Source organism: Salvia hispanica, chromosome 2 (genome assembly GCF_029641045.1).
Source record: "Salvia hispanica isolate PSC_SH4W2 chromosome 2, Shi_PSC_v1, whole genome shotgun sequence".
Taxonomy (NCBI): Eukaryota; Viridiplantae; Streptophyta; class Magnoliopsida; order Lamiales; family Lamiaceae; genus Salvia; species Salvia hispanica.
This window is the reverse complement of record NC_142693.1, coordinates 32,057,218-32,084,158: the sequence shown is the minus strand read 5'-3', so window position 1 is coordinate 32,084,158 and position 26,941 is coordinate 32,057,218. Positions and strand designations below refer to the sequence as shown.

General features: G+C 38.1%; 4 protein-coding genes across 6 annotated transcripts; 2 read left to right on the top strand and 2 right to left on the bottom strand.

Annotated features, from left to right (window-relative positions):
- Positions 1-647: 647 nt before the first annotated feature.
- LOC125211037 (rhazimal reductase 1-like) lies at positions 648-2,758 on the top strand. The gene is made up of 4 exons (XM_048110718.2): positions 648-1,003; positions 1,786-2,029; positions 2,158-2,337; positions 2,531-2,758. Exons 1-4 carry the CDS (start codon positions 696-698, stop codon positions 2,756-2,758), a joined length of 960 nt encoding a protein of 319 aa, XP_047966675.1. The 5' UTR covers positions 648-695.
- On the bottom strand, positions 2,664-5,946 carry LOC125211029 (uncharacterized). The gene is made up of 12 exons (XM_048110705.2): positions 5,775-5,946; positions 5,590-5,686; positions 5,407-5,509; positions 5,122-5,271; positions 4,848-4,979; positions 4,301-4,448; positions 4,184-4,222; positions 4,047-4,109; positions 3,886-3,945; positions 3,649-3,713; positions 3,087-3,177; positions 2,664-2,982 (listed from the first exon to the last, which is right to left on the bottom strand). The coding sequence occupies exons 1-12, from the start codon at positions 5,886-5,888 to the stop codon at positions 2,947-2,949; spliced, it is 1,098 nt and encodes a 365-aa protein (XP_047966662.1). The 5' UTR covers positions 5,889-5,946; the 3' UTR covers positions 2,664-2,946.
- Positions 5,947-6,421: 475 nt separating this feature from the next.
- LOC125201893 (putative arabinose 5-phosphate isomerase) lies at positions 6,422-9,300 on the bottom strand. The gene is made up of 3 exons (XM_048100184.2): positions 8,541-9,300; positions 7,839-8,062; positions 6,422-6,961 (listed from the first exon to the last, which is right to left on the bottom strand). The coding sequence occupies exons 1-3, from the start codon at positions 9,192-9,194 to the stop codon at positions 6,805-6,807; spliced, it is 1,035 nt and encodes a 344-aa protein (XP_047956141.1). The 5' UTR covers positions 9,195-9,300; the 3' UTR covers positions 6,422-6,804.
- A 10,569-nt stretch (positions 9,301-19,869) lies between these two features.
- Positions 19,870-26,433, top strand: LOC125222525 (uncharacterized). Of its 3 annotated transcripts, XM_089064681.1 has the most exons (9): positions 19,870-20,027; positions 20,615-21,883; positions 22,359-23,691; positions 23,895-24,174; positions 24,520-24,627; positions 24,706-24,984; positions 25,157-25,300; positions 25,640-25,718; positions 25,792-25,931. In XM_089064681.1, coding segments are annotated over exons 2-9 (3,435 nt in total). In that variant the 5' UTR covers positions 19,870-20,027; positions 20,615-20,673; the 3' UTR covers positions 25,794-25,931. The 3 variants fall into 3 exon arrangements, with proteins under 3 accessions (XP_088920807.1, XP_047981156.1, XP_047981148.1); XM_048125199.2 differs by lacking the exon at positions 25,640-25,718 and having other exon boundaries at positions 25,792-26,433; XM_048125191.2 differs by lacking the exons at positions 19,870-20,027; positions 25,640-25,718 and adding an exon at positions 20,081-20,221 and having other exon boundaries at positions 25,792-26,433.
- Positions 26,434-26,941: the final 508 nt, after the last annotated feature.

Genomic DNA, 26,941 nt, shown 5'->3' with positions numbered 1-26,941 from the left:
ATCAATTCACGCTCTTGCTAATAATTAAATAAATATAGTTGAAATAAAAATGGTTTCCAGTTCCTCTTAATAATTATCTATAATTTTATATTCATTCTTTTGATAAGAGAAAAAAGGCCCAAATCGCTTAGAGATCGGTGAGCAAAGGAGCCAAAGTTACAGACAAACTGAGATAGTACCATATTTTTTAAGGGCATTTGCTTTCGTAATATTATAGTAGATTGATAAAATACACGATTACTTGTTTAAAAGATAATATGAATAGATAAACACAAATTTAGTTAATTCATCAAAGTAAATAATGAAGTAATTGAGATTTTTATATCAATTTCTAGTAATTGAGATTCATGTTTGTATTTGGGGCCAAGAGAAAAAGTAGTACTAGTATATCTCGGCGGCTGAAATCGTAGATCAAAACTCAATTTGACATTTATAATTATTACTTGTAACTTTATACTCTTATATTGTATTAGTATTAATCTTATTCACACACATTATTCAAATTGGACGTGCTAATGCAATTCGGAATTCAAATTTGCGTGCTTCTGAAAATCGCGAGCCACATATATAAATAACGCACCTATAGATATCAATGTTCATCCACCAAATTGGTATTTTCAGTATAGTTCATAATTTTGCATGCTACAAAAATCTTGCCAATTAATTTTGAGCAATAGCTAATTAATTAAAAAAAGATGGTTGTTGGTGAAATATTGTTGAATTCCGGCCATAAGATGCCGGCGCTCGGGTTCGGAACGGCCGCACTTCCGGCGCCGACTTTGGACGAGCTCACCGCCATCCTAGTCGACGCCATCGCGGCCGGTTACCGCCACATTGACACCGCGGCCATGTACGGCCAGGAGGAAGCGATCGGGCGGGCGGTGGCGGAGGCCGTGGAGCGCGGCCTCATCAAGAGCCGCGGCGAAGTGTTTGTTACGTCTAAATTGAATGTTAACGACAATCATCGTGATCAAGTGCTTCCTGCCCTCAAGGAAACTCTTAGGTACGTATGCAATAGTAGTATATAATTAATTAAAATTTATATTCTCTTTTTCTTTATTCTTTTATTTTTTGTCATTTATTTATTCTGTTTTAGGAAATTAATATCGATTTATTTTTGGACTGTTGCTAATATATCTAGGATCTAACTAAATCATTTCATTATTCTTAAGATCGTTATAATTTTAATTTGTAGAAAATATTACTAGTACTATAAAAGTAGTAATTAAATAAATAAAAATGAATAAATGCAACTCCAAATTAGTGAAGACATTTCTTTTCGACACAAAAATTTATAAAAATAATATTTAGTGATATAAGTACAAGAGTGATTAAAGTAAATAATTAAAAAAGGAAATATGTAAAAAAAAGATTCAAAAATTGATTTTTGTCAAAATAGGGACTCATTTAATTTGAGATGTCTAAAAGGAATAAAAATCAGAGTAGACATGTTCGTAGTTGAATCTAAGAATCGACTGAATTTCTTATTATAATATGTGGATAATTATGAAAAAATACACTAGTTCAGGCTCATAAGTCATAATAGTAAGAACATTTTATATATGAATGGTTGAAATAATAATATTATCAAATTAAATTCACTTGTTCATAAAAAATGTAAAACCGTTTCAGACTAGATTGTTCACAATCCAATTTACTAATCTTGATTCATGATTTAATGATTAATTAAGCTCAAAATCACAACATTTCACACAAGCATTAGACATAAACTGAAAATTATGAGTACAATTTAATGATAATTTTGTACTACTACTTGATTTGCAGCAAGTTAAAGTTTGATTACGTGGATCTCTACCTTATACACTGGCCACTAAGAATCAAGAAATCTGGTGACGTGTACAATCTGAGAGCAGAAGACTTGCTTCATTTTGATGTGAAAGGGGTTTGGGAAGCCATGGAAGAGTGCTATAAGTTGGGATTGGCTAAGTCTATTGGTGTCAGCAACTTCAGCTCTGCTAAGCTCTCTAAAATCTTGGAATTTGCCACCGTTCGACCATCGGTCAATCAGGTTTGTCGGATCAGACTATCATTTTTACTCACAAGCACAATCGTTTTGTCAGATCGAACAATAATTTTTATATAGTTATTTTCAATTTAAAAAAATTAGACCAAGTTTCTTGTTGTTGAATTAATTAGGTGGAGATGAACGTAGCATGGCAGCAACGAAAATTGATTCAATTTTGCAAAGAGAAGAATATCCATGTCTCGGCATGGTCTCCTTTAGGAGCAAACGGTGCGTTTTGGGGAAGCCTCGCTGTTATGGAAAGTCCGATCCTCAAAGAAATCGCAGCTTCCAGAAACAAGTCCATAGCACAGGTACATAGTCGGGATCGTGTCGATTGATTTTTTTTAGGAGCTTTTATCAGAATAGCCCATATAAAAAGTTTTCACTTTCATTACTATTTGGTTGTTTATATTCTATACTACTACTTAGTAATTCATCATCTTTTTGGTTTGAGCGTTTTGTAATACATGACTGACTTAGTAAATCTCGAATTGAATGCTGAAGGTGGCATTACGATGGATAGTTGAAGAGGGTGCAACTCCCATAGCTAAGAGCTTCAACAAGGAGAGGATGAAGCAAAATCTTGAGGTTTTCAATTGGCAACTAAGTGATGAAGAGATCTGTAAGATTCAAAAGATTCCACAAGCAAAAGGATTCTCAGGAGATATATTTGTTGTTCAAGATCATGGAGATTACAACTCAGTTGAAGAGCTTTGGGATGGAGAAATTTAATGAAACTTGAATTTTCTGTAACTTAAGCATAATGCCACATGAATAAAAATTTCCTATACACAAATACTTTTCCCTACCACAGTTTATGTACAATCAGAGAGATATTGGAATAAAAGTAAAACATATTTTCCCATCTAAAAGAGTAATTTGGATCTGAAGAAGCTTAAGCTCCAAGATGTCGAGGCAGTTTAGCTTTTGTCGTGTGCAGAGCGATATACCCGAATCTGAAGGCAAAGAGTTGAAAGAGATATACTTTGAATTAGGGAAGAGTAGTCTATGTGTGTAACTATTTTCAGCAATTCATAAAAGTACGACTTTCATGGATTACCTGAGCTATTGCGTATATGGCTCGCAAGATCCGTGCATAATCAGTTCCGAGCATTTGAATGAAAACATCCGCCAACAAGGTACCCCACATGCTACATGAAATAGGAACATAATTGGTGAACACAATACAGATTGAAGCCCAAGCAGAAATTAGATGCCGACTTGACATGAATATCACGTGTGAGTATAGTAAATCGCCATAAGGGTCAAGTTTCGAAAACAAAATTGGTCAAGGATTTGGCATGTATATGGACTGATCCCGGGATCAGTGAATCTAAAGATAGGTTACAAGTCATATTAATATCCATGTTCCTCGTATCAAATAACACGAACTTTTATCCCGTTGAGCCTCAGTAAAATAAAGCCAGACCCTGCTTCTTTCATAACTAGTAGTACCATGTTTTAGGTTGATGTCGAATCAATGAAGATCAAAGAAGTCATGACTCTGAGATGTGGAGAGGTAATAATAAAGAGTTCAAATGAAGATAAATGGATATTGTAAGCGTGAGGCAAGCCCGGACTCCATGACCTAAAGTAAAAGTTGAGTAAAGTAGAGTCCTTACAGTGGGCCAAATAACTGTGTTATACTCCTGAGCCCCAAATACCGAGCCGCAGCAGCTTTTAGACCCTGACAAGTGACAAGTATGTTTAAGGCGAAGAATACTTTTTTTATGACAATCAAACAAATTCACGAACCATATAAAAGTAACTACTAACATGAACGAAATGAACACGTTAAAATTTAGTTTTGAAGCAAAGTCAGCTTTCCATTAATAATTCAAATGAGCAAAATATGTCACCTGTCTAGCAGCAAGAAAGGCCACTCCAGTTTCCAAGTTGATAGCTGCCAACTGCCCGCCCTGCAAACCAAATCCAATGAATTTAGAAAGCCACGTTCGGATAAGTTTGTGTTCTAGCCTCTCAACATGTTAATTTGGATAAAAAGACTCTCATCGAGGACCTTTCTGATTAATTCTTTCTTCATCGTATATTTGGCAGCTTCCACCGAAACTTTCCCTCCCAACTACAAACAATTGGATACCGCGTCAGAATTACAACAAGAACACATATTAAATAAAAAGACGGACAATTCCTTACCAATTCCAACAGTTTCTCCAATGTAAGCATCCCACCACCCTAAGAAGAAACAGTACAGGTGAACCAAAGTAGCAAACAGAAACGAAGTCAGGCAAAGAGTGACAGCAACCATCATACCTTTAATATAATTGAGCGGATATCTGTTGCTCCAATCCCAAGAGCTGCAAGTTTCTGCACCTTCCAGCTGCTGAGTCCTTGCTCGAGAGAGTTAGGCCCATCATTTTTTGAGCTTACTTTTGAGCTTGAAAAGCTTTCTTGTTCTTTACTATGGAGAGTAAAAACAAGTAAATGAAGTTAGTTTCAAGGTAAACGAGGAAGAGACTTAACAACTCCAACTACACAACAGGTTTTAAAATCATGCAAATACTTTTTTTCTCCGGAGACTGAACATAAATAGCCACAATCTGGAAGCTATCGCTTTGAGTGTGTGTGTGTATAAATTTAGAAAGCTGAAACAGGAAATAATAAATATTTGACTGCCAATTAATCTTTTTCTGAAAACAAGAACACTTATATGGAGAGATGAAGTGTTAGGACCGCCAAAGCAATGATACAAACCAAAATTGTCAAAAAGTCAATCCTAATGCAGTTATGCAACTAAACAAATTGATCGTCTTTGCTCTTGAAGTAAAAGTAATAAAGTATAATACAATTTTATAATCACCTTGAATATTCATGTAAGAGATGAAGGAAAATCTCGACTTCTAGATCTTCAGCCGATAATTTAGCTGAACAAGGAACTTTTAACTTTTTCCTTACTCCAAGCAATACACTTCTATACGAGGGCCTCCAGCCCCTGCTACGAACAAGATTCAAACCTTGAAAATTTGAGGCTATTTCGACAAATCTACAATTCTGCGTTTAATTGAGACAATGCTTGCTGTCTCTAATAAATTCTAGCTAAAAGGATGAGCATTAATAGCTATGCATATGATAACCTCAGTGTTGACCGTGCATCAGCAGCGAGAAAGAAAAATCGAGATTCAAGCATAGAGATATAATCTTCCCTCTCATCCGGATCTTCTCCGGTCATAAAATGGTCAATTTCATCCCTTTTCAAAACTGACTTCAACAGTGGACTGAAGAAACTGAAATGATGAACATATAAAGGCAGATTATAAGAAATCAATCTAACTCCAGCCAAATCACTAAATTGCATAACATTTCTGCAGCTACAAGCATTTCATCAAGCAGCTAATAGGTGAATGAAAAGAGAAAAATACCTTCGCCCAAATAAAATCCTCTCGAGTTCATATAATTCAGAATCAGACGCGAGCTCAAGCACTCTCCGGAGCTCTGGATCATAGGCGCTGCTTTCACTATCCTCTGGGAAGAAGAAAACAAACAGTAATAAATTGAAATCCGAAAACCTAAAACCATGAAATCAGCAGCATTGTGGTACTCACCATATGGATATCCCGAAATTGAAGCAAAAGCGGGCCCTAACACGAGCCTCAATTGCAGGCCACGATTCAAAGGATTCTTTTTGGGGTTGAAAATCAGCTGCGAGATTGAGAAATTATCTTAATTAATGCCATATTAATTGTAATTGTGCGCTAGTGATTGAGTGATGGTGTTTAGAAGTACTCACTGGAAAAGTGTGACGTTGGGAGATAAGTGTGTGGTATTGGTGGGAGAAGTGGGTTGGGAGGGCGGGGTTCACCGAAGAGAGCGGTGGCGCTGTGGTAGTCGACGGCGGATACATGGGTGGTCGACGGCGGCGCTTACAGCAACACCACTCTGCGGAGGAAATAATACTAGTAAATTTTTTGTTTAATACATTATTTTTATTTTTTTTCACTAAGATTTACTCATAAAACTTATAGCTAAAATATTCCACCTATTTAGGCTTTAGCTAACTAAAATATAAACATTTTATGAATTGAAATTGACTTGGTCATCTCATAATATTAGTATCAATATTACCAGTAAATAAATAAAATGTACGTAAAAAACTTAATGGTCAATGAAGCACAAATTTTTATAAATCGAGTTATTGAGTAAAATTATCAAAGAATATTTACAAATTGGGAAAAATATTATTCCATACTATTAGGAGTTAGGACATTCATTAAATTAAAAATCATTTAAGTATAAAATACAATGTTTTAAGGCGGTTAAGCTACCATCGTGAGTTGGGGGTTAAGTTACCAAAGTTAAAAATAATTACAACTTGAAAAAACATTACTCCATATCAAGCAAATTATATTTCACCAACAAATAATAAGTAAATGCCAATTGTAAAATGGAATAATTTGGCTGAATTATAAGCACAAAAGAATTCATTGAACTACATCATTTTCCAAAACCCTTTTGCTATTTTACTAACACTAGAGAAAATGACATACATTAACATTACAACACTAGCCAATATCTAAACATCACACAGCATTTTAATTTCAACACAATCTCAAGCGTCAAGGCTTCAACTAGGACCGCTGCTGTCACCGTCACGCCCTCTTCTTCGTCTTTGATGGATGGGCATCTTAAAAGCATTCAAGAAATCGAATTTGCAGAGACGGTAGGGCAACTCGATCACGGGATTGGGAAAGAATACAAAGAATATTAAATGTGATAGGAAGTAATAAATGGCGGAATTGAGGGATGATGTCTGACTGCAATCACAGGCCAGCAGAGACCAACCCATGCAACGTGACGATACCAATCACGACGTTTTCATCATTAATGACGGGCAAGAACTGCACTGGTGACGGAGGAGACTCCATCTTCTGCATTGCCTCAACAGCCATGGCTTCGGGGCCAATGGTCCTCGGGTTCCTGGAATAAACAGATAAAGAGTTGTTGAACTTTCTCTATTGAAAATCAAGAAGCAAATGCATATGGTCTCGAGAATAGATCACTAGATGATCAGCACGTAGTAGCTGATAAACCAAACTATCTTACATATAGAGTTAAAAGTATGAGGAAGGGTGGAAGATGTTAGAGCCAGTTTCTATGCTTCAACATGCCCTTGCCATGTCAGTATGTTCGGCTCTGTGAACTAGAAACATGTTCCTATAAAATCTGGTCTCCGTTAAACAATGCCTAAGAGCCAGAAATGGCAATAAAACCAATAGCAGCACTACCCTGCCTCCCCCCCCCCTCCTTCTCAGGCCTATTACCGAGCCACACCCTTCGCCTTTTTAATTCATCCAACAAATGGTCAAGGAAGAAAATATGATCAGAAACAGAGCACCATGATGCAAAATAGGCTGTAAATTAATTAGGGCATAGCTCATATAATTGTTTCACCAATTGTTTAGTTTTCATAAGAGTAACATCAGCCTCACAAACCAAAACCTAGATTTTATTACAAGAAACCGCAAATTTCCTTCAGAAATACATAAATAAAGTTTTCGCCAGATCACAAGAAAACATACTAATGTATAAGCATTATGGAAGGTGGTTCTAAGTGGCTTACTCACAAAAATGAGAATCTAAGTTGAGTACGGGGCGGGGTAAGTTAGTATTTGTGCCGACTAAAAAGTTAAAGAATCTTTGTATAACTCCATAGCAACCATAGGAAACTTTTGGATTCTCAAATGCATTTAGTCTTGATGACATTTTCCAAGAAAAGATGTTTTACTTGCAAACACAGCAACTAAAAGGCATACAATCATGAGCCAGAACAATGAAATCGGGAGAGTAAACGCACCTGTTACACATCTCTCCCACAGTGAGCTTGAAGATCCCCTCGCCACTGGCTTTCAATGTGCGTCGCAAGTCACCATCCGTGAAAGTACCAAGCAGATGGTAATCGTCGTTTATCACAAGAAGGCATCCGCAACCTTTACTGGTCAGCTCTACGAGCAGATCCATGATCAGATCTTGCTCCCTGCACACTGGAAGCTCATCTTTCTTCTTCATAACATCCTTCACCTACAACCAACATGGGACTCATTCACAACGAATCGATATAATACGGGAAATTCACCATTGCACATAATTTCAAAGGAGAGGCAATGCAATCTAAGAATGCAACAGAAAAAACAGAGACACGGATAAAAGATCCACCAAAAATGAATCTTCTTCCACCGGTTTTCATGAAAAATCATACTCCAAGAAACAGATCCCACCAACCTTCAGATACAACTTACACAACTCATCTCAATTTTCTAAACAATCTAGTTCTTACCACACCAACCCCTAAAATAAGAAACCGCAGCCATTAAAGCTACATTATTACTTGAAAACTTCATTTCAATTCAACATCTTTCACCACATTCATATCAAGCTTCAAAACCCTAAATCCTTCAATGTTCCCTCCAAATCCACATCACAAATTCACACACACACACACACACAAAAATAAAAATAAAAATCAAGTACAGTAGATAAAAAAATCCCCAAAATTCACCTTAAAAATCAAGCACTTCCCAATCCTCCCAGCAGGATGATTCGACGCGTACTCCTCCTTGCTCAAATTCCTCGCCCCCATAAGCGCGATCGCCACCGTATCCCCAAAAACCATCTGGATCGCCGTCGACGTCACCGGCGCCAGATCGAAGGGGCACAATTCCCTCTCCAGCGGCAAATGCACGTTCAAATCGCACATCCGCGTCAGCCCATTCGGCGCCACCGACGTCACCGACACCAAATAAACCCCTTTAGCCCTCGCGCAGGGCGCCAGCTTGAGCAGCTCCTCCGAATTCCCGCTCTTGCTGAACAGCACCAGCAGATCCTCCGCCGACAGAATGCCGATGTCGCCGTGCAGCGCGTCGACGGGCGACAGGAAGCCCGATTTGATGCCGAGCGAGACCAGCGTCTGCGAGATCTTCTGCGCGACGAAGCCCGATTTGCCGACGCCGGAGAAGAAGATGGTGCCCTGGGCCTTCAATAGAGCCTCGGTGAAGGCTAGGGTTTGGGAGATGTCGAGATTGTGGAAGAAATGGTTGAGGTAATTTTGCTGGCATTTGAAGAGATTGAGCAAATGGGTTTTGTCTAATTTCTGGGAAGATATGTTCATTTCTTGAGGTTGGGGGTCGGTGAAAGAGAGAGAAAGAGACCCCATTTTTCCCGGGTTTCTTGCTCTACTGAGCTTGCTGAATCTGTGATTGAAGGAATGAAGAAAAAACGCGCTGAATTTTTTAGTGATTGCAGATTTTTGCGCGGATGCCAGAACCTACTATTTTATAGTAACAACATCCTATCGTTATATTCTTCCTAGTAAAACAAAGTTCCAAAACTAATTACTCCTACAACTACATTTTACCTAAGTTGCAAACTTCAATGTTAATTTGACATTATTAACAATTATGGGAAAATGTAACATAATTTAAAATTGTATATTTATAAGCATAAGTTTTAAACTTTTAAGTTATGTGTAAAAATGAAATTGATAAATGTGAAATCGAGTACTTTATGAAAGTATAAAATACTTTATGAATCGACATTGCAGCATATAATTCCATAATGGTGAACAATTGTCAAGGTGCATCATATAACTATCTATAGGGAAAAAAGAAGTGCGCTCTAAATTATTAGAATAAATTATTTTCGTAGGCCCCAATATAATTTAATTTGACATCTATATAGATATGCGTGTTACTTAGGTGACGTGGCATTAATTAGCTTTCTTATTTATGCCACGAATTGATTGGCGAAACAAGTAGTACTACAACTACATGTGAGGTTTAACTACATCATTATTTGTTTTGGCTATTACTACTACAAAGGTTGAAGTGCCTTTGAATAGGTGCATTACAAAAAATGATGTGATTGTGAATCACAACCACTTCACAAGCATTCATGCGCCATCCACACGCTTCTATACGTATGTCATATGCAACCTTGTGTTCGACACATTCAATATGGAGTGGTAATTTTTTGTAGTCATAGATTATGGAGCAAATAGTAATAATTACAAAGATGTCGGTGGGGATCATAAGGGCATAAATTTGAATGTTTTTTCTATGTTAAAATAGGCGAAAACGAAGCTTTGAGAATACAAGATGAGAGATTGTGTTGATGCTAGGATGCAAGGAGACTACCCTCAAATGGCAGTTGCAAAGGTATACTACTATACTATTACTATATCAGTAGTGTATCTTAGAGATGGTAATCGAGAGAGGCGACATAAAGAAGATAAAACATGGTGGCAAAAGACTTTGTATAGAAAGAGTTTGTATAATTTTTTTTTGATTGATTGTAAAGCTTACATGGTACCCACATATATAGGGTGGATTACATTATGGGAACTCTCCTAGTTCTAGGTACTAGTAAACATTAAAGTCTTAGTCTAGGAACTACCAAAGTACCTTTAATGTAAAATGATTTCCCAATGTATTGGAAAGGTTTACTAGCCGTTGGGCTATTGTTGACACTCCCCCTCAAGTTGAGCAACGGTGTTTCCGATGTTCAACTTGGCCAATATTTCTTTGAAGTTCTTTGGACTCACTGCTTTGGTTAGGATGTCCGCCAACTGTTCCTCAGATCGGACAAACGGGAACTCGATAATTCCCTCTTCAAGTTTCTCTTTAATGAAATGGCGATCGACCTCAACATGTTTAGTTCTGTCATGCTGAACTGGGTTCTCGGATATGCTGATTGCTGCTTTGTTGTCACAAAACAACTTGCTTCTGCGGCTTGGAGAAAAACCGATCTCGGTGAGCAATCTTCTAAGCCACATGATTTCCGTAAGTCCACTTCTGATGCCCCGGAATTCAGCTTTCGCACTTGATAGGGCCACAACATTCTGTTTCTTGCTTCTCCAAGTAACCAGGTTTCCTCCGATAAAAGTGAAGTATCCTCCTGTAGATTTTCTATCAACTGGGTTGCTAGCCCAGTCTGCATCCGTATAGCCATCAATTTCCAGATTTTCTCCCCTTTTCAAGAAGATTCCATAGCCAACTGTTCCTTTAAGGTACCTTACTATCCTCAGGGCTGCATCCATGTGTTCTTCTTGGGGTTGGTGCATGAACTGGCTCACAACTCCCACTGAGTATGCGATGTCTGGCCTGGTATGTGAAAGATAGATCAATCTTCCCACTAATCTCTGATATTCTCCTCGATCTGTAGATTTCGTTCCCTCGACAATTTTTAACCCATGATTTGGTATCATTGGAGTTTCAGCGGGCTTGCAGTCCAGGAGTCCAGTCTCTGCCAATAGATCCAGCACATACTTCTTCTGTCTCAGAAATATTCCACGCCTTGATCTAAGTACTTCTATTCCCAAGAAGTATTTCAAGGAGCCAAGATCTTTCATGTCAAATTCCTTGAACAAGTTTACTTTGAGACTGTTGATTTCTTCGAGGTCATCCCCTGTGATAATCATATCGTCAACATAAATGATGAGACATGTTACCTTATCTCCTCTGCGTTTGGTAAAGAGCGTGTGATCGGAGAGACTTTGTTTGAACCCGTGCTTGATCATTGCTTGACAAAATCTTCCAAACCATATCCTCGGGGATTGCTTCAGTCCATAAAGTGTTTTCTTCAATTTGCATACTTGTCCCGGACCAAATTCTGCATCAAACCTGGTGGTACTGCCATGTAGACTTCTTTATTTTTCTCTAATTCCCCGTGAAGGAAGGCATTTGTAACGTCAAACTGGTATAACGGCCAATCCTTGCATGCTGCAACAGATAGCAAAGCTCGGATAGTGCTGAGCTTGGCAACTGGAGAAAAAGTTTCATCATAATCAATTCCATACACTTGGGTGTATCCTTTGGCCACCAATCGCGCCTTGTACCTCTCGATTGATCCATCTGCACGTCTTTTGATGGTGAAGACCCACCTACACCCAACTGGTTTCTTTCCGTCTGGTAAGGTGCATTTTTCCCAAGTTTCATTCTTCATCAATGCATCTATCTCTTTCTTCATTGCTTCTCTCCAGTGTTTATATGTAACTGCTTCCTCAAAAGATTGAGGAATTTCTTCTTCTTCATATAGGGCAGCCTCAAATGCTCGAGCCATCTCTGTGAGGTGTCCTTGGGCTATGTTCGCCACTGAGTACCTTGTTCTTTTTCCTTTCCATTCTGGAGAGTATCTCTTGGGAGGTATTCCCCTTGTGCTTCTGAGCGGTAGCTCATACGGCTTTGGGGTCTCACTGTCTCCGTTCTCCTCGTTCCTGATATCGTCAGTGATATCTAAAGAAAGGGTATGAGATTCAGATTCATTTACCTCAGGATTCGAAGTCGGGGATGACGGTTGGTCAGTAGCTGTGAACTCAGCGGCCTGCTCAGTGGAGTGAGATAGCCTGTTGATAGATTCATGTGGTTCAGGTTCGCTTGCTGGATTGGATTCTCCTATTTGGTTTTCCCCTGACGGATGATTGATCTCTTGTGGGATGTACAACCATTTTAGCGGGTCATTATCCTGTTGACTCTCCCCCTGACCGCTATATTGGTTGTAGTAGTATTCATTCTCCACAAAGTCACAGTTCATTGTAGTGTACAGCCGTTTGGTTAGGGGGTCGTAGCATCTGTATCCCTTCTGATTGATTCCGTATCCGAGAAACACACATTTGACAGCACATGGGGAAAATTTGGTCCGGTCCTGTTTTGGAATGTGAACAAAAACCGTACAGCCGAAGATTTTTGGATCGAGGGTAAGGGTGGTCGGTTTTTGTATGGTTTCATGGTTGATAAAAGTGTCTATAGGGGTTTTGAAGTTAAGGATACCTGTCGGTAGTCGGTTCATAAGGTAGACAGAGGTAGCAACGGCTTCTGGCCAGAAGGATGTGGGAACTTTGGAGTCTATGAGAAGGGCCCGGGTAATTTCAAGGATATACCTATTTTTTCGTTCTGCTACCCCATTCTGTTCAGGTGTATAGGCACATGAAGTTTGGTGAACAAGCCCCTTTTCCAAAAAAAAGTTTTTCATATCTGAGTTAACATACTCACCCCCATTATTGGATCTAAGAATCTGGATATTCTGTTTGTACTGTGTTTGAACCAGACTGTAGAACTGAGTAAATTTTTCAAAAACTTCTGACTTATTTTTTAAAAAATATACCCAAGTCATACGAGAAAAGTCGTCAATAAAGAGCAAGAAATATCTAAGACCTTGGCCCCCATTGATTGGAGCAGGGCCCCAAACATCCGAGTGAATCAAAGAAAACGGGGTAAGCACTCGAGTATTATTTAATTTGAAAGAATGACGATGGCTCTTAGCCAAATGACAAGTTTCACAATCAAAGGAATGCACATTCGAAGTGATTTTAGGGAACATTAATTTAAGATATCCTATAGAAGGATGCCCTAACCGACGATGTAACAACCAAGCCTGTCTGTCAGTCTGCCCATGAGTCAGGAGTGTTAAACTTTGTTGGGCTATCTCATCCACGTAGTACAGTCCACTTCGTTCAGTGCCACGCCCAACTATCATCCCCGTCCTGATATCCTGTAACATACAAAAACGGGGTTGCATTAATAACTTGCAATTGAGCTCCTTTGTCACATGACTAACAGACAATAGTTTATGAGATAGTGTAGGGACAAAAAGACAGTTTGAGAGTCGAAGGGTCGATGAAATATTAATGGTCCCTGCTCCCTCTACCCGGGCTAGGTCCCCACTGGCTGTTTGGACATAGGATTTAGTGGGTTTGGAAATGTGGATGAAATCGGAAGGGTCAAAAGAGATTGTGTCAGTAGCTCCGCAATCAAAAATCCATTTTTCCTCTTTTTCACCAATTTGGGCGGATGAGGAGTAGGCTAAGGCTTTGAAAGAATTTTGACATGGTATATTGGGGTGAAAAATGAAATTCTGGATTTTTTCTTGGGTTTTTTCAGAAATTTCGGATTTTCTAGGTGGTGTTTGAGTGGGTCTGTTTTGAGATTTAAGGAATTTGGGGGGGTGCTTAGCGAATTTTAAAAAATCCGGAGTATATAAACTCCCCCTCTCCCTTTTTTCCTTAACCCTAGCCGCCTTCCCCCTTTCTTCTTCCCGTCTGATGCTCCGACTACCCCTCTCCCCCGTCGCCTCCGCACCGTCTCCGGTCACAATCGCCGGCGAATCGGTGATTTCTAGCTTTTCTTTACCTTCTGACCAAACACGAGCGACCGAGACGGAGGCAATTGCCTTCTCTTCTCCGTTCTTTCCAGTTGCTTTTCCGTCACTACCTCCGGTGCCGCATCGGTCGGTGCTGCCCGCTGAGTTGTCGGCGATGGTAGCTCCAGTTGATGCTGCTGCTGTTGCTCTGTTCCCTCCGCCTCGGTTTTTATTTTGTCGTGGCCGCTTCATTTCCTCCCACCATTCGGGAAAGCCGTGGAGGTGAAAGCAATTTTCGGCGGTATGTCGTTTTCCTCCACAGTGGCTGCATGTCAATTTATTCTTGTCGGCCGGAGTTGAGGAGAATTTGGGAGGCGGCGGTGGATATTGGGATCTGCCTCGGTGGATAGCTGCCAGGCCGGCTCCAATTCCGGTTGCTTGTTGGTCGTCAGAGGGTTTAAGGACCTTTTCGTTGGCGGACTCGCGTCTGACCAGTGCGTATGCACTCCTCACAGTTGGTAACGGGTCCTTGTTAAGGATTTCTCTCTTTAATGCATCAAATTTTTCATCCAGAGCCCATAGAAACTGATATAATCTATGTCTCTGTGTGTTGTTGTTGTATTTCTCGATTGCCGCCGGTGTATCCATGGGATTCGGATCCCTTTCATCTATGGAGATCCAGAGCTTCTGGAATTTACTCCATAAGCTCTCCAGACTCATACTCCCTTGTTTCATGTTGTATGCTTGTCTGTGAAGGTCAGACACTTGAAATGGATCGGCTCCGCTTCCATACGTGATGGCCAGGCCTTCCCATAAGTCCCGAGCCGTCGCGTATTGGGATACCTCATTGACGAGGTTGGATTCCACGTTGTTGATTATCCAATTGAAGCAACAATGATCTCTCTGTTGCCACTTTGGATAGTGAGGTTCTCCAATTTGAGGGGGGGAGGGTGTAACTCCTGTAATGTGAGATGACAGCCCCTTTCCCCCAATTGCTCGCTCCATCAGGTTCCTCCAAATGGGATAATTATCCCCATTTAGCTTGCTTTGGACATGTACCTCCCCCAAGGATTCTGGTTGGTTTGAGGGTAGAGGATGTTCTTCATCTTGTGTTTTCGGTGGGACATTTATCTGCCTAAGAAGCTCTACTAGTTGGGCAGCAAACTCTCCAGGGAGATTGGCTAACTGTTGGTTTGTTTTTGGGGTTTCTGAATCCGTTTCTGACATGGCTTCTTTGGGTTTTTTTTCAGGTTTCAAAACTGGCCGGGAAAGGTATATGGGACAGTGATGAAATTTTTCTGAGTCCCCACGATTTCAACCTGCTCTGATACCATCTTAGAGATGATAATCGAGAGAGGCGACATAAAGAAGATAAAACATGGTGGCAAAAGACTTTGTATAGAAAGAGTTTGTATAATTTTTTTTTGATTGATTGTAAAGCTTACATGGTACCCACATATATAGGGTGGATTACATTATGGGAACTCTCCTAGTTCTAGGTACTAGTAAACATTAAAGTCTTAGTCTAGGAACTACCAAAGTACCTTTAATGTAAAATGATTTCCCAATGTATTGGAAAGGTTTACTAGCCGTTGGGCTATTGTTGACAGTGTAAATAAATCATACTCCTACTAAATGTTAGCAGACTTTCATGTTTGGATTGTTGTGATGTGGTTGACACAGATGGCTGAAGTCGCAGCTTCGTGCTTGAGAGACGAAGCCGCCTCTCATCCACACATGAGCTCTGTAGTTGAAGCTCTCCACCCTCTGTTGGATTCAGACTCCTTACCATGATTTTTTTTTTTATCAATTACGATCTCATCAAACTTAATGCTATGTGGATAGAACATAGGTTGAAGTTTAGATGTAATTAATTTGTCACGACCCTAATATAAACTTTATTTATAATATTAAAGCCAATGGAACCTTAACTCAGCACAAACTCCAGTAGCTAACATTTACTGGAGCTTGAATATCTGATGAATGAACCAACAATTTAGAGATAAGAAGCATAATATGATGATACCTAGAAATTTTCTTGCAAATCATAGTAAACTAAGAAACAAGATCGTCAATTTTTTAATTATTAAAATATGCACAATCTCACACCTATATATATGATCACCTCTTTTTTGTTTATAAGTTTTGCTAGTACAGAATAGGGATTGCTTTCTTTCTTATAAAAAAAATACTCTATTTGATATCAATCTTTCTTCTCTATTACCCGTTATTTAATTCATTTATTATGGCTCTTGTCCAATTCTTTTTATATTGTTATTCTCTTTGTTCATAAAAAATAATCTTTTCTATATATTTTAGTATGTCTATTAAAATTATTTTGAAAGAAATATTTTCACCAAACTTTCTCTTTCTCTCCTTTACTATATTGATTGTATATTAATTATGTATCATAGGCAAATATGACTATTTTTTATGAGACATAAGTATTAATCAGTTTTCTTGCACGCAACTCTAATTGTAACTTTTTACGTACGGACATAGAGCCACTTATATTCGAACATAGAACTAAAGAAGTGTGTATTTTGACTGTTTGTACGTACGAGCTAAATTATCTAATCCTTATAAAGTTTTGGTTAGGTCGAAGGCAAACATCAAACAATGATTCAAGAAACATAACTCGTAGGGTCGGATATACTGAACAAGGTCGTTATCTATATCAAATAGGCAAAAGCATTAGGACGAAAAACGAAAGTGAAACCTAATCTTAAAGGTTTGAACCGGACCATGGGTTCGACGTCATCTCAAAATACCGAGTTTAATGGAATTTTCTGACCCATGATTCCAATTGGATTTGCCATTATCGAACGACAAAGCCACAACCTCAGGAAATTCTAAAACCTACAAGAAAGACCTTGCATTCTCCAAAAACATAGAGAAATACATACAAATTTAACAACATAAATACCTATACATAAACATAGAGATCCATATAACCTAGTTAACAACGTCTCCATTTTGACTTTTGTAATTGTCACTTAAATAAGAAGACGAAACACAAATCTTGAAATGTCTCTCTATAAAAGAAGCACCGAACCATATAACCCTAACCATGAAAAACAAGCGCATTGGCTCGATGGCTAAGCGCTTCGCCAAGCACCAAATCGAGCCACTGAAGGCGGCTTTCGCAGCATCCAGCCACCTAACTAGAAAGACGAAGATGGAATTAGCCACGGCTACAGGACTGGACGTGGAGCAAATAGCCAGCTGGTTTAACCGGAAACGAGCTCGGACTAGGGCTAGAGACGCCCTGGCCAAGCTCGAGGCGGCTCATGTTCGGCTCCAACAGGAGCTGGAGCTGAGCCGAGTGAATGAAGCCGAGCTGCAAAGGGAAATTCAAGAGAGCCGGAGTAGAGAAGCTGAGATGGAAGAGGAGAACCGGCTCTTGAAACAAAGGGTTGCGATAGCGGAAGGCGATCGCCAGCTTGTTTCGTTGATGAGGTTTTTAAACGGGTAGAGCGATGATGAATGAGTCGAGTCGAATAACATAAAGTTTGAAGTTGTTTTGGTACTAGTATATGATAAGCTATTAAATAAATTTGAATGAGTTTGCTTACTTACTACGAGCAAGATTCGAATCCAACTCTTACATTCGATATTCATGGTAAAACGATTTCATGTAGTATCCAATTTTTTTCATGTATGTGTGTATATGTCTATTGGAGAAATTGTATATTTGTGATATGAAACATGATCTATTGTTCTTATAAAAACTAAAAACACACTCTATACTAATATTACTAAAATAAATAGAAATCTATTTGTGATTACATGCTGATTATTAGTAAAGAGTTCAACTATGTTCCATAGTTTTATACGATTATTCGAATACGTCATAATCTTTAGGTGATCCCAAAAAACCACTCAACATATCATTTTCAGATTAAAAATATTCGGCAAAAATTTCAACGACTTTGACAATCAAAATTACATAATACTAGTAGCTTCTATATGTCAACCGGCGGAGATTTTGAACGAAAAAATTGGCAACACGAACTCGATAACTTGACAGCAGCCAAACAAAACCTAGTTTAACAACCCATATATATTTATACATATATAGGAGTTTTGATCATATGTAAAACCCATTCTTAATAAAAAAATATAAAACCAAACATACATAGGTCATTTTTAGGTTATCGTAAGCTTATTTTTATGTCATTATAATGAGGATGACATAAAAGGATCTTCACATGACCTCAAACCCAAATTTTATAATATGACCTAAAACTGCTTTATAATGACCCATTGTGTTTTTCTTTAATTATTGACCATTAGATTGAAAAATCTCATGGTCAGGATTTGGTCTGGATTTTGTATTGAGATGCATTTTTGTATTGATCATTTTCCAGGGATATACTAATATGCTAACTAATTTTAAAGTGCTAACGTACATCCAATCACGTGCTGCCACGTGTCATGAAAAATGCAATATTGTAGTATACAGAAAAATGCAATACACATTTGTAGAAGCTATAAATGAATTTCAGCAGATTGCATTTTTGTTATGTGCAAATTGCATTTTTTATTATTGAGTTTTGCATTTTAGATATTGAGTGTTTAATTTGCATTTGATATCTAGACGGATTGCATTTATATATGTGAAAATGCAAAACTTAACAATATAAAATGCAATTTATGTGAAAATGTGAAACTTAACAATATAAAATGCAATTTATCTATAACTAAAATGCAATCTGCGGAAATGCATTTACAACTTGACAAATGTGTATTGCATTTTTCGTGCCACATGACAGTATGTAATTGAATGTATGTTAGCACTCTAATTAAGGATGCGCCATGGTGCTCCCCAACATACATTATCCTTAAACAACGTATCTTTAGAGAGAACAAAATCAAATAGATTCTTATGGAAAAAGGCCAAATCTTAAGTCATTTCCTCCTCAAGATGGGCTAATTATGATGCCAATTGCAATACCACATTTTTCCACCTCAAAAGGTCTAGCTAATAAAACATACGAGTACATCTATAAATAATATAGCTGACCCATTTGATTACCTTTGTAAGTCATACCTATCATTATCAAGAACATAATATTATTGGAATATTATATTCTAGTACCCACTTGAGCCCAATCCTCAACCAATTATATTCAAGATAAAATAAGAGTAAAAGTAAAAAAAAAATTATTCACATAGGCCCTACCTTTTTTTAGCCGAGTCAAAAATCGAATGTATGTTTCCACATAAATTTAATGTGACATGCCATTTAAGATACTACTAGTAATATAGTAACCTATCCTATGGGTTTTCTTTTATAATTTTACATCATGTGCAAATGTATTTATGTATGAGTCAGTCACTTATTACAAATACTATAATTTATGTTGCCCATATTGATTTTATAAATTAGGTAAATGTCATTTATATGAAGAATTTATAGTGCTACATACCCATTAAACCTGACATTGTTCAATTTCTTTTACTCACATTCTAAAAAAATCTAAACGGTACAAAAAAAGAAGAAGTAAATATGTAATTTAATTTATATAAAGTAGTATTTTTTATCATCCAATCACATCCCAAGGTAGGAAAATTTGCAGGCCTTTGTAATGTTAGTATATTTATAATATTAAAAAAATATTTAATTTCCGATCCAACCACAGCATGCCCCCACAAACCCACCCCTGTAACGTCTAAAATAATGAAAAAAAGAAAGAAATAAATATCTACAAGATTTATTTTCCCCTCAAAAGTTTAAACTAAAAATTATGAATTTTATATTCGAATTAACATATTCTTGATAATGTAAGTATTGCTTACTCAGAAAAGTGAAGAAGTGTTTGAAAATTTGTTTACTCAGATTTCTAAATAAGTTTGGGCGATGGATTCAATACCACCATTTTTGGCTTCTCGAATAGCATCTCGTCGATCTGTAAGCTTATTTCGCCACTCATTTTAATTCGAATTCGAATTCTCCCCCATTTTGCTCTTGATTCGTTGGGACAATCATTCCCGTCCAAGGGGAGTGTTCGTCCTTTCTAGGGTTTCGTTAAAGCGCAGATCTTTATGAAATATCGCTTAGGTTTTGGTGTTCAATCCCAAGGAAATTCACTACTTGTAGCTCGGGTATTGTGAATGTTGATAGAGTTTGCGTGTTGGGATCCATTAAAAATGTCATAGTAGTATTTTTTTTATGAATCTATTCTTAGCTCGGTTATTGTGGTTTTAGTTTGAATTTCCCCTTTTTGGTTTTGATTTTGAAAGTTTTTGGTTGTAAGATATGGTGAAAAATGTCATGTTTTTTATGATTCTATTCTTAGCTCTGCTTTAGGAGTGTGGTTTTAGTTTGAATTTTCCCTTTTTGGGTTTTGCTTTTGTAAGGTTCTGGTTGTAGGCTATGGTGAAAATATGAAACTTCTGTAGCTGGTTTTATTGTTTATGTCTTTTTGATAGAGTAGGGAGAGGAAGGTTCATTTTGAATAACGGGTTTCTGCTTTATTCGTTTATGTCATTTTTCAGGTTTAGGCTCGTAGAGTTTCGAGTACTTGGTCTGGATTGCTCGGATTGTGTATTTTCGGATGGCTGATTCAGGTTCTGTAGATGTTATACTGGAGTTTCTGAAAAGGAACAAATTTACTAAGGCAGAGGCTGCATTGCGGAGCGAATTGGGTAACAGACCTGACTTGGTTGAGCTTCTTCAGAAGCTTATGCTTGATGATAAGGAGTCAGGTACATCGGGAAAAGAAGTGAACGGGGGTGTTTCTGGAGAAGAAGATAAAAGCACAAAAAGTAGCAGTAGACATGGTGGGGAAAGTCTTAAGGGTTCATTTACCCCGACTATTGTTGAGGCATCTAAGGAGCTAATTGTAAAAGAGGTAGATAGTGGAACTGGAAGAAATGGGCCAGATAACAAGTGGAAAAATGCTGGCACTATCAGCAAGCAGGGAATGTTCGGTGAGAATATTGCAGGAAGCGAGAAGAACTTCGTCTTCTCTAATGGTTTGGATGATACCGTGCTTGATTTGTATTCGTGGAAATATGGCACAGGCAATGGTCCAGTTGGCAGCGCTGATGAAAGCAATTTTTTGGGATTCCAGGTTCCTGGAAATGCTAAGATAAATTCAGCTGAGAATCTCGAGAGTGGGCAAGTTCACCGCAAATCTGGGGATGATGCCAGTGTTTCTGGTGAAAAGAGAATTACTTGGCCTGGTAGTGTTAGTAGTGTCAGTACAGATTTGACGTATGAGAAGAATAATGATCATAAGGAAGTTGATCAACAAAGAGTGTCAAGTATCAAATGCTCGAAGGATGATCTTGTTGATAATCTCTGGTCCAGAAGCGATGTATCTGACCATCCTACGTCTGAGCTCCGAAAACAGTGTCCTGCGAAAACTGTTTTCCCATCTTCCGGAGGAGATACATCTACCAGTAATGATAGTGCTATTGCTGTTATTGATAAACAGGAGGGTAAAAGGAAAGCAGAAGTCAATAATGTTAGAGCAGTAAAGGAACAAGTAGATGAGGTGGGTAGAGCTCCTTTCTTTGGGAAGAATCAGGGAGCCGAGCCCAAAGAATTTGGTCCATTAGAATTTCATCTTGCACCCGAGAACCAAAGGGAAGAGTTACCAAGGCTACCACCTGTGAGACTCAAGTCAGAAGATAAGCCTTTCAATATTCACTGGGAGGAGAAATATGAACGTGATGCGCCAAAGATCTTGGAAACTGACAATACCTTTCTTATTGGCTCATTTCTGGATGTACCTATTGGCCAAGAAATTAATACTATAGGTTTGTATGTATACTTTAGAATGTCTTCTTTCCACCATATGCGCAACTCTCGCAGACCTGCTAATATAGAATATAGATATATGATATAAACAAGAACATCATGGAATCACTCAAATTGGTTACACATACTGATATTTTTGAATTATGAATTGTTCAACCTTGTGAATATACTGAATGTGTGATATAGAGCCACTCACTATTACTTGCTAGATTGCTTTTGTGGAACTTGTGCACAGACCCACTCGAGAGAACAGTTTGGTTTGCTTAACCTCATGCTTAACTCTTACTGGCAGAGAGGAACATGGATTATATGGAATAATGATGAATTTTATTTAATCTCCTTCACTTTCCAGTTTGTTTCTTTTTTCAATTTGCTTATAATGATTTTTCTTCTTATCCTTCCATTTAGCTATTTATCCATTATGACTGCTCTAGTTATTTATTGCATTTCTATTTGCATAATGATGATTCGCAGGAAAGAGGCTAGGAGGAGGCAATTGGTTGTCTGTGAGTCAGGGTATCACCGAGGATACTTCTGACCTGGTTTCTGGTCTTGCAACTATCGGTGATGGAATGAGTGAATCCATAGACTACCCTAATGAATATTGGGACTCCGATGAATATGAAGATGATGATGATGTTGGCTATATGAGACAACCTATTGAAGATGAGACCTGGTTTCTGGCTCATGAAATCGACTACCCAAGTGACAATGAGAAGGGGACAGGACATGGGAGTGTTCCAGACCCTCAAGAAAGGAGTCAGAACAAAAATGATGAAGACGATCAGTCATTTGCGGAGGAGGATTCTTACTTCTCTGGGGAAAGGTATATCCAGTCGAAAACTGTTAATGCTATTGTACCTGCAGATGACCCTATTGGGCTGTCAGCCACTGAGCTGTACAGGAGAGACACAGATCGTGATTTGATTAGGCAATATGATGGACAGTTGATGGATGAGGAGGAGCTCAAGCTGATGCGTTCGGAACCTGTTTGGCAGGGTTTTGTCAGTCAGACAAATGAACTGATTATGTTAGGGGATGGAAAGGTTATGAATGAACTGGGAAGGCTTCACGAAGATATCTGCATGGATGATAATCAACATGGTTCGGTAAGATCTATTGGTGTAGGAATCAACAGTGATGCTGCTGATATAGGCAGCGAAGTGCAAGAAACTTTAGTTGGAGGCAGCAGTGAAGGTGATGTAGAATACTTTCAGAATCGTGATGTTGGTGTTCAAGGGTCTAGACACTCACAACATGAGTGGGATGAGAATGCTGGGGAAAGATCTAGGAAAGACAATAACAGATCAAAGACTCATAATACTGAGAAACATATGACGAGTAATGATATAGCAAAGAATCAGAGAGATGGACCTTTCTCATTTCCTCCTCCTAGAGATGGACAGTTGGTGCAGAAAAGCTCAGGCAAAGCTTTGTGGTCAAATCAGAGTAAGACCATTTTGGGGGATGAAGCTTATGGCCATGGCATGGCGAATGATGACATGCTTGCATCATGGAGGCCGAAAAGTAATGACTCATCGCCAACTAAGAGTTCAAGGGATGAACATGCTAATGCTGGGGAATCAGCAAATTCAAGCCCATCATCTCTTTCAAATTATGGTTACATTGATAGGGAGCTTGTAAAGAAAGAAGCAGATGCAAAAACAACAGGTGTAACAGAAGAGGATCCAGTGGCTTCCCTTGAGGATGAAGAAGCTGCTGCTGTTCAAGAGCAAGTAAAGCAAATTAAAGCACAAGAGGAGGAATTTGAGACCTTCGAGTTGAAAATTGTCCACAGGAAAAACAGGCATGTATATTGTCCATATTTTTGTCACATCATCCTGTGAATAGTTTGGTTCACTAGTTTTTAGATTTTGTGATACTTCTATGGGACTGGGGCTGTAACGGCTGTGTAGATTTCACATCACCCCCACTTTTTTTGCTTTACTACTCCTAGCTGTGGTATTAGAAATGGCTTCCTCAATTTTGCTTCTGTTTTTGTTTGTTTAGGACTGGCTTTGAGGAGGACAAGAATTTTCATGTTGTTTTGAACTCTGTCATTGCTGGTCGTTATCATGTCACTGAGTATCTTGGATCAGCTGCATTCAGCAAAGCTATTCAGGCACATGATCTGCACACTGGCATGGATGTGTGTGTGAAAATTATAAAGAACAACAAAGATTTCTTTGATCAGAGCCTTGATGAAATAAAGCTGCTCAAGTATGTAAATAAACACGATCCCGGTGACAAGTATCATCTTCTTCGGTTGTATGATTACTTCTACTATAGAGTAAGTGAGCAATTCGTCCATCGATTTGATTGGCACAGATTGATCAGCATTAAATGCTGTTAGCACTTAGCTTCATTCCTCCTGGCTAGCTTCTTATTTAGTGTGCATTGCTTTAGACAACATTGTATTAATCTTATTATCGTATAGAGGCTATATCAACACTATGCACAACGTGATTGAATCAAATGCAATTTTCAAATCCAGCTAAGAGTTAATTAATGAGTATTGGCATAATTAGATGTTAGCTTCGGATATAATTAATACGAGCTTGTGAATTGTGATCATCAATCATAGTTTGATCTGTGAGTGAAAAGGGACACTACTGACAATTATTCATATATGCAGGAGCATCTATTGATTGTTTGTGAATTGCTCAAAGCAAACCTGTATGAGTTCCATAAATTTAACCGGGAATCAGGGGGAGAAGTATACTTTACAATGCCAAGGCTACAGGTTATATGTCCTAAATGCGTTATGTTATTGCTTGCTTATTATAATATTTGATGCTGACTAGAATTTCGATTGCTGCAGTCAATCACGATTCAGTGTTTGGAAGCTCTTCAATTCTTGCACAGTCTTGGCCTCATACATTGTGACCTGAAGCCTGAGAATATATTGGTCAAAAGTTACAGTAGATGTGAGATTAAGGTTATCGATCTAGGAAGTAGCTGCTTTGAGACCGACCATCTTTGTTCTTACGTTCAGTCTAGGTCATACCGAGCTCCAGAGGTCATTTTGGGACTCCCATATGGAAAAAAGATTGATGTTTGGTCCCTCGGTTGCATCTTGGCAGAACTTTGCACAGGCAATGTAAGTTTTGCTGTTAACGACTTGTTGAGTATTTTATTATGTAGTTGAATTACTCTTTGAATAACCATTCAACATAGGCTTCTATATATAAATAGTTTCTTCTTCCTCTGTTTTCGATGTTATTTACTCATGAACTCTATGTATATTCAACACAATGTTTTTTCCTCTATAGGTACTCTTTCAAAATGACTCTCCTGCCACCTTACTTGCTCGAGTTATCGGAATCATAGGCTCTATTGAGCAAGGGATGCTTGCCAAAGGACGCGACACATACAAATATTTCACCAAAAATCACATGCTTTATGAAAGGAACCAGGTACCTCATGTTACTCTCCACCCCATTTTATGTGCATTTCACGTTGTAGTGATGCATAACGAAATACTAAAATGGTTTCTTCCCTGACCTATCAGTTACTCAACTCCAGATCTCAGTCTAAAACTGTGGTCGAATTAAATAACGTGATAATATTACCACTAAATGCAAAATTACATCTTTCTCTACTTAGATGCATTCACAGCTAATATCACATCTTGTCACGAGAGAGATCAAATTAGCCCTCTTCTTATTTTTAGCACATTATTTCACTGCACTGAACGTATCAAATTACTGAATTGGGTTTGAATCATGGACGAAGTAAAAGTTTCATTTTCTTAGTGCAGTAAACTTCACAGCAAATTCGGTTATTTTGTACGTGTGGTACAGTGGACCTATCTTGCTACTCGACGTATAAACTGTATGCGTTCATTACTATTTTTGCGCGATCCATCTACAGAAAATGATGTATTAGCTCCTCTTTTTTCCTGCAGGATAGTAACAGACTAGAATACTTGATACCCAAAAAGTCATCCTTGCGGCATAGACTGCCAATGGGCGACCAAGGCTTCATCGACTTCGTTGCTCACCTGCTCGAAGTGAACCCAGACAAGAGACCTTCTGCATCCGAGGCTCTGAAACACCCTTGGTTACAGTACCCTTACGAACCCATCTCTTCATGAGAACGGAGGTTAGTCTTTGATCAGACGCGTCTCCAAATTATTCCCACAAATGCTGGCCCTCTGCCCGTTGATACAAATCATTCTTCAATGTGGCTGTAACGTCGGAGCACCTGCACAATATTAGAAGGTGTGATTGGTTTTAACCGATGATCGAATCTTCCCCTACCCTTTACCAAAAAATGTATCTGATTATTACAAAAACAGAATGTTATCTTGCACACGAAGTGTATTGATAGGATCGATCCTCTGTTGTTCTCTTCTTTTCTTTTTTGGCCTTTGCATTTTGTGTTTGTGGGCAGGAAAAGGAAGTGACCACTCTTGTTGTAAATGGTGTGTGATTATTCTTTTAGGTAATTTAGTTATAATAGCTTGTGAGAAATAGTATCTTATCCAATTTTGATTGTTGTACCACTTTGATTAATCATCGATATTAACCCAATCTTCTCATATTAATTTTTTTGTGATTCTTAATCATGGTAGTGGTGCATAAATTTGATTTTTCAGTCCCTTTTCTCAATCCTTACTGATTTGTTTTATTGTTTTTGTTTTTGTTTGGTTATATCAAAACTTGTAGTACTATAGTAGTAGGATAAAATGGTGAAGTTTGAATTTATTAAAGGGAATTGTCATTTAAACATATATTTTCGATTAATTTTGGTCAATTTTATAATTTTTTCAATTGTCCCATAATGGTTAAATTCGGAATAATATGACCGAATTAATATAATACGGTAACAAACGACACTATTTTTGATAAAACGATATCACTATATTTTGAGTGTTGAAATATGCCTATGTATCTAAAATGAAGTAGTTTTGTTGTTATGGAGTATTTGATTTTGCCATATTAGTTTTGATTTTTGCTTTTATGGGATAATAAATGCGAAAGATTGAAAAACTGTAATATTATACTTGAGCATAAGAAATTATGGGACTGACAAAAATCAACGTAAAATTATGA

Excerpts from the sequence above, each read along its gene's own strand:
- LOC125201893 (XM_048100184.2), bottom strand. The coding sequence starts at position 9,194 with ATGGGGTCTCTTTCTCTCTCTTTCACCGACCCCCAACCTCAAGAAATG. Across the intron at positions 8,063-8,540 it reads GGAAGTGCTTGATTTTTAAG|GTGAAGGATGTTATGAAGAA; the intron begins GTGAATTTTGGG and ends TGTTGGTTGTAG. Across the intron at positions 6,962-7,838 it reads GTGGGAGAGATGTGTAACAG|GAACCCGAGGACCATTGGCC; the intron begins GTGCGTTTACTC and ends TGTTTATTCCAG.
- LOC125211037 (XM_048110718.2), top strand. The coding sequence starts at position 696 with ATGGTTGTTGGTGAAATATTGTTGAATTCCGGCCATAAGATGCCGGCG. Across the intron at positions 1,004-1,785 it reads GCCCTCAAGGAAACTCTTAG|CAAGTTAAAGTTTGATTACG; the intron begins GTACGTATGCAA and ends CTTGATTTGCAG. Across the intron at positions 2,338-2,530 it reads GAAACAAGTCCATAGCACAG|GTGGCATTACGATGGATAGT; the intron begins GTACATAGTCGG and ends TGAATGCTGAAG.
- LOC125222525 (XM_048125199.2), top strand. The coding sequence starts at position 20,674 with ATGGCTGATTCAGGTTCTGTAGATGTTATACTGGAGTTTCTGAAAAGG. Across the intron at positions 21,884-22,358 it reads CCAAGAAATTAATACTATAG|GAAAGAGGCTAGGAGGAGGC; the intron begins GTTTGTATGTAT and ends GATGATTCGCAG. Across the intron at positions 24,175-24,519 it reads ATGATTACTTCTACTATAGA|GAGCATCTATTGATTGTTTG; the intron begins GTAAGTGAGCAA and ends TCATATATGCAG.
- LOC125211029 (XM_048110705.2), bottom strand. The coding sequence starts at position 5,888 with ATGTATCCGCCGTCGACTACCACAGCGCCACCGCTCTCTTCGGTGAAC. Across the intron at positions 3,714-3,885 it reads CCTTTCTTGCTGCTAGACAG|GGTCTAAAAGCTGCTGCGGC; the intron begins GTGACATATTTT and ends GTCACTTGTCAG. Across the intron at positions 2,983-3,086 it reads CCATATACGCAATAGCTCAG|ATTCGGGTATATCGCTCTGC; the intron begins GTAATCCATGAA and ends CTTTGCCTTCAG.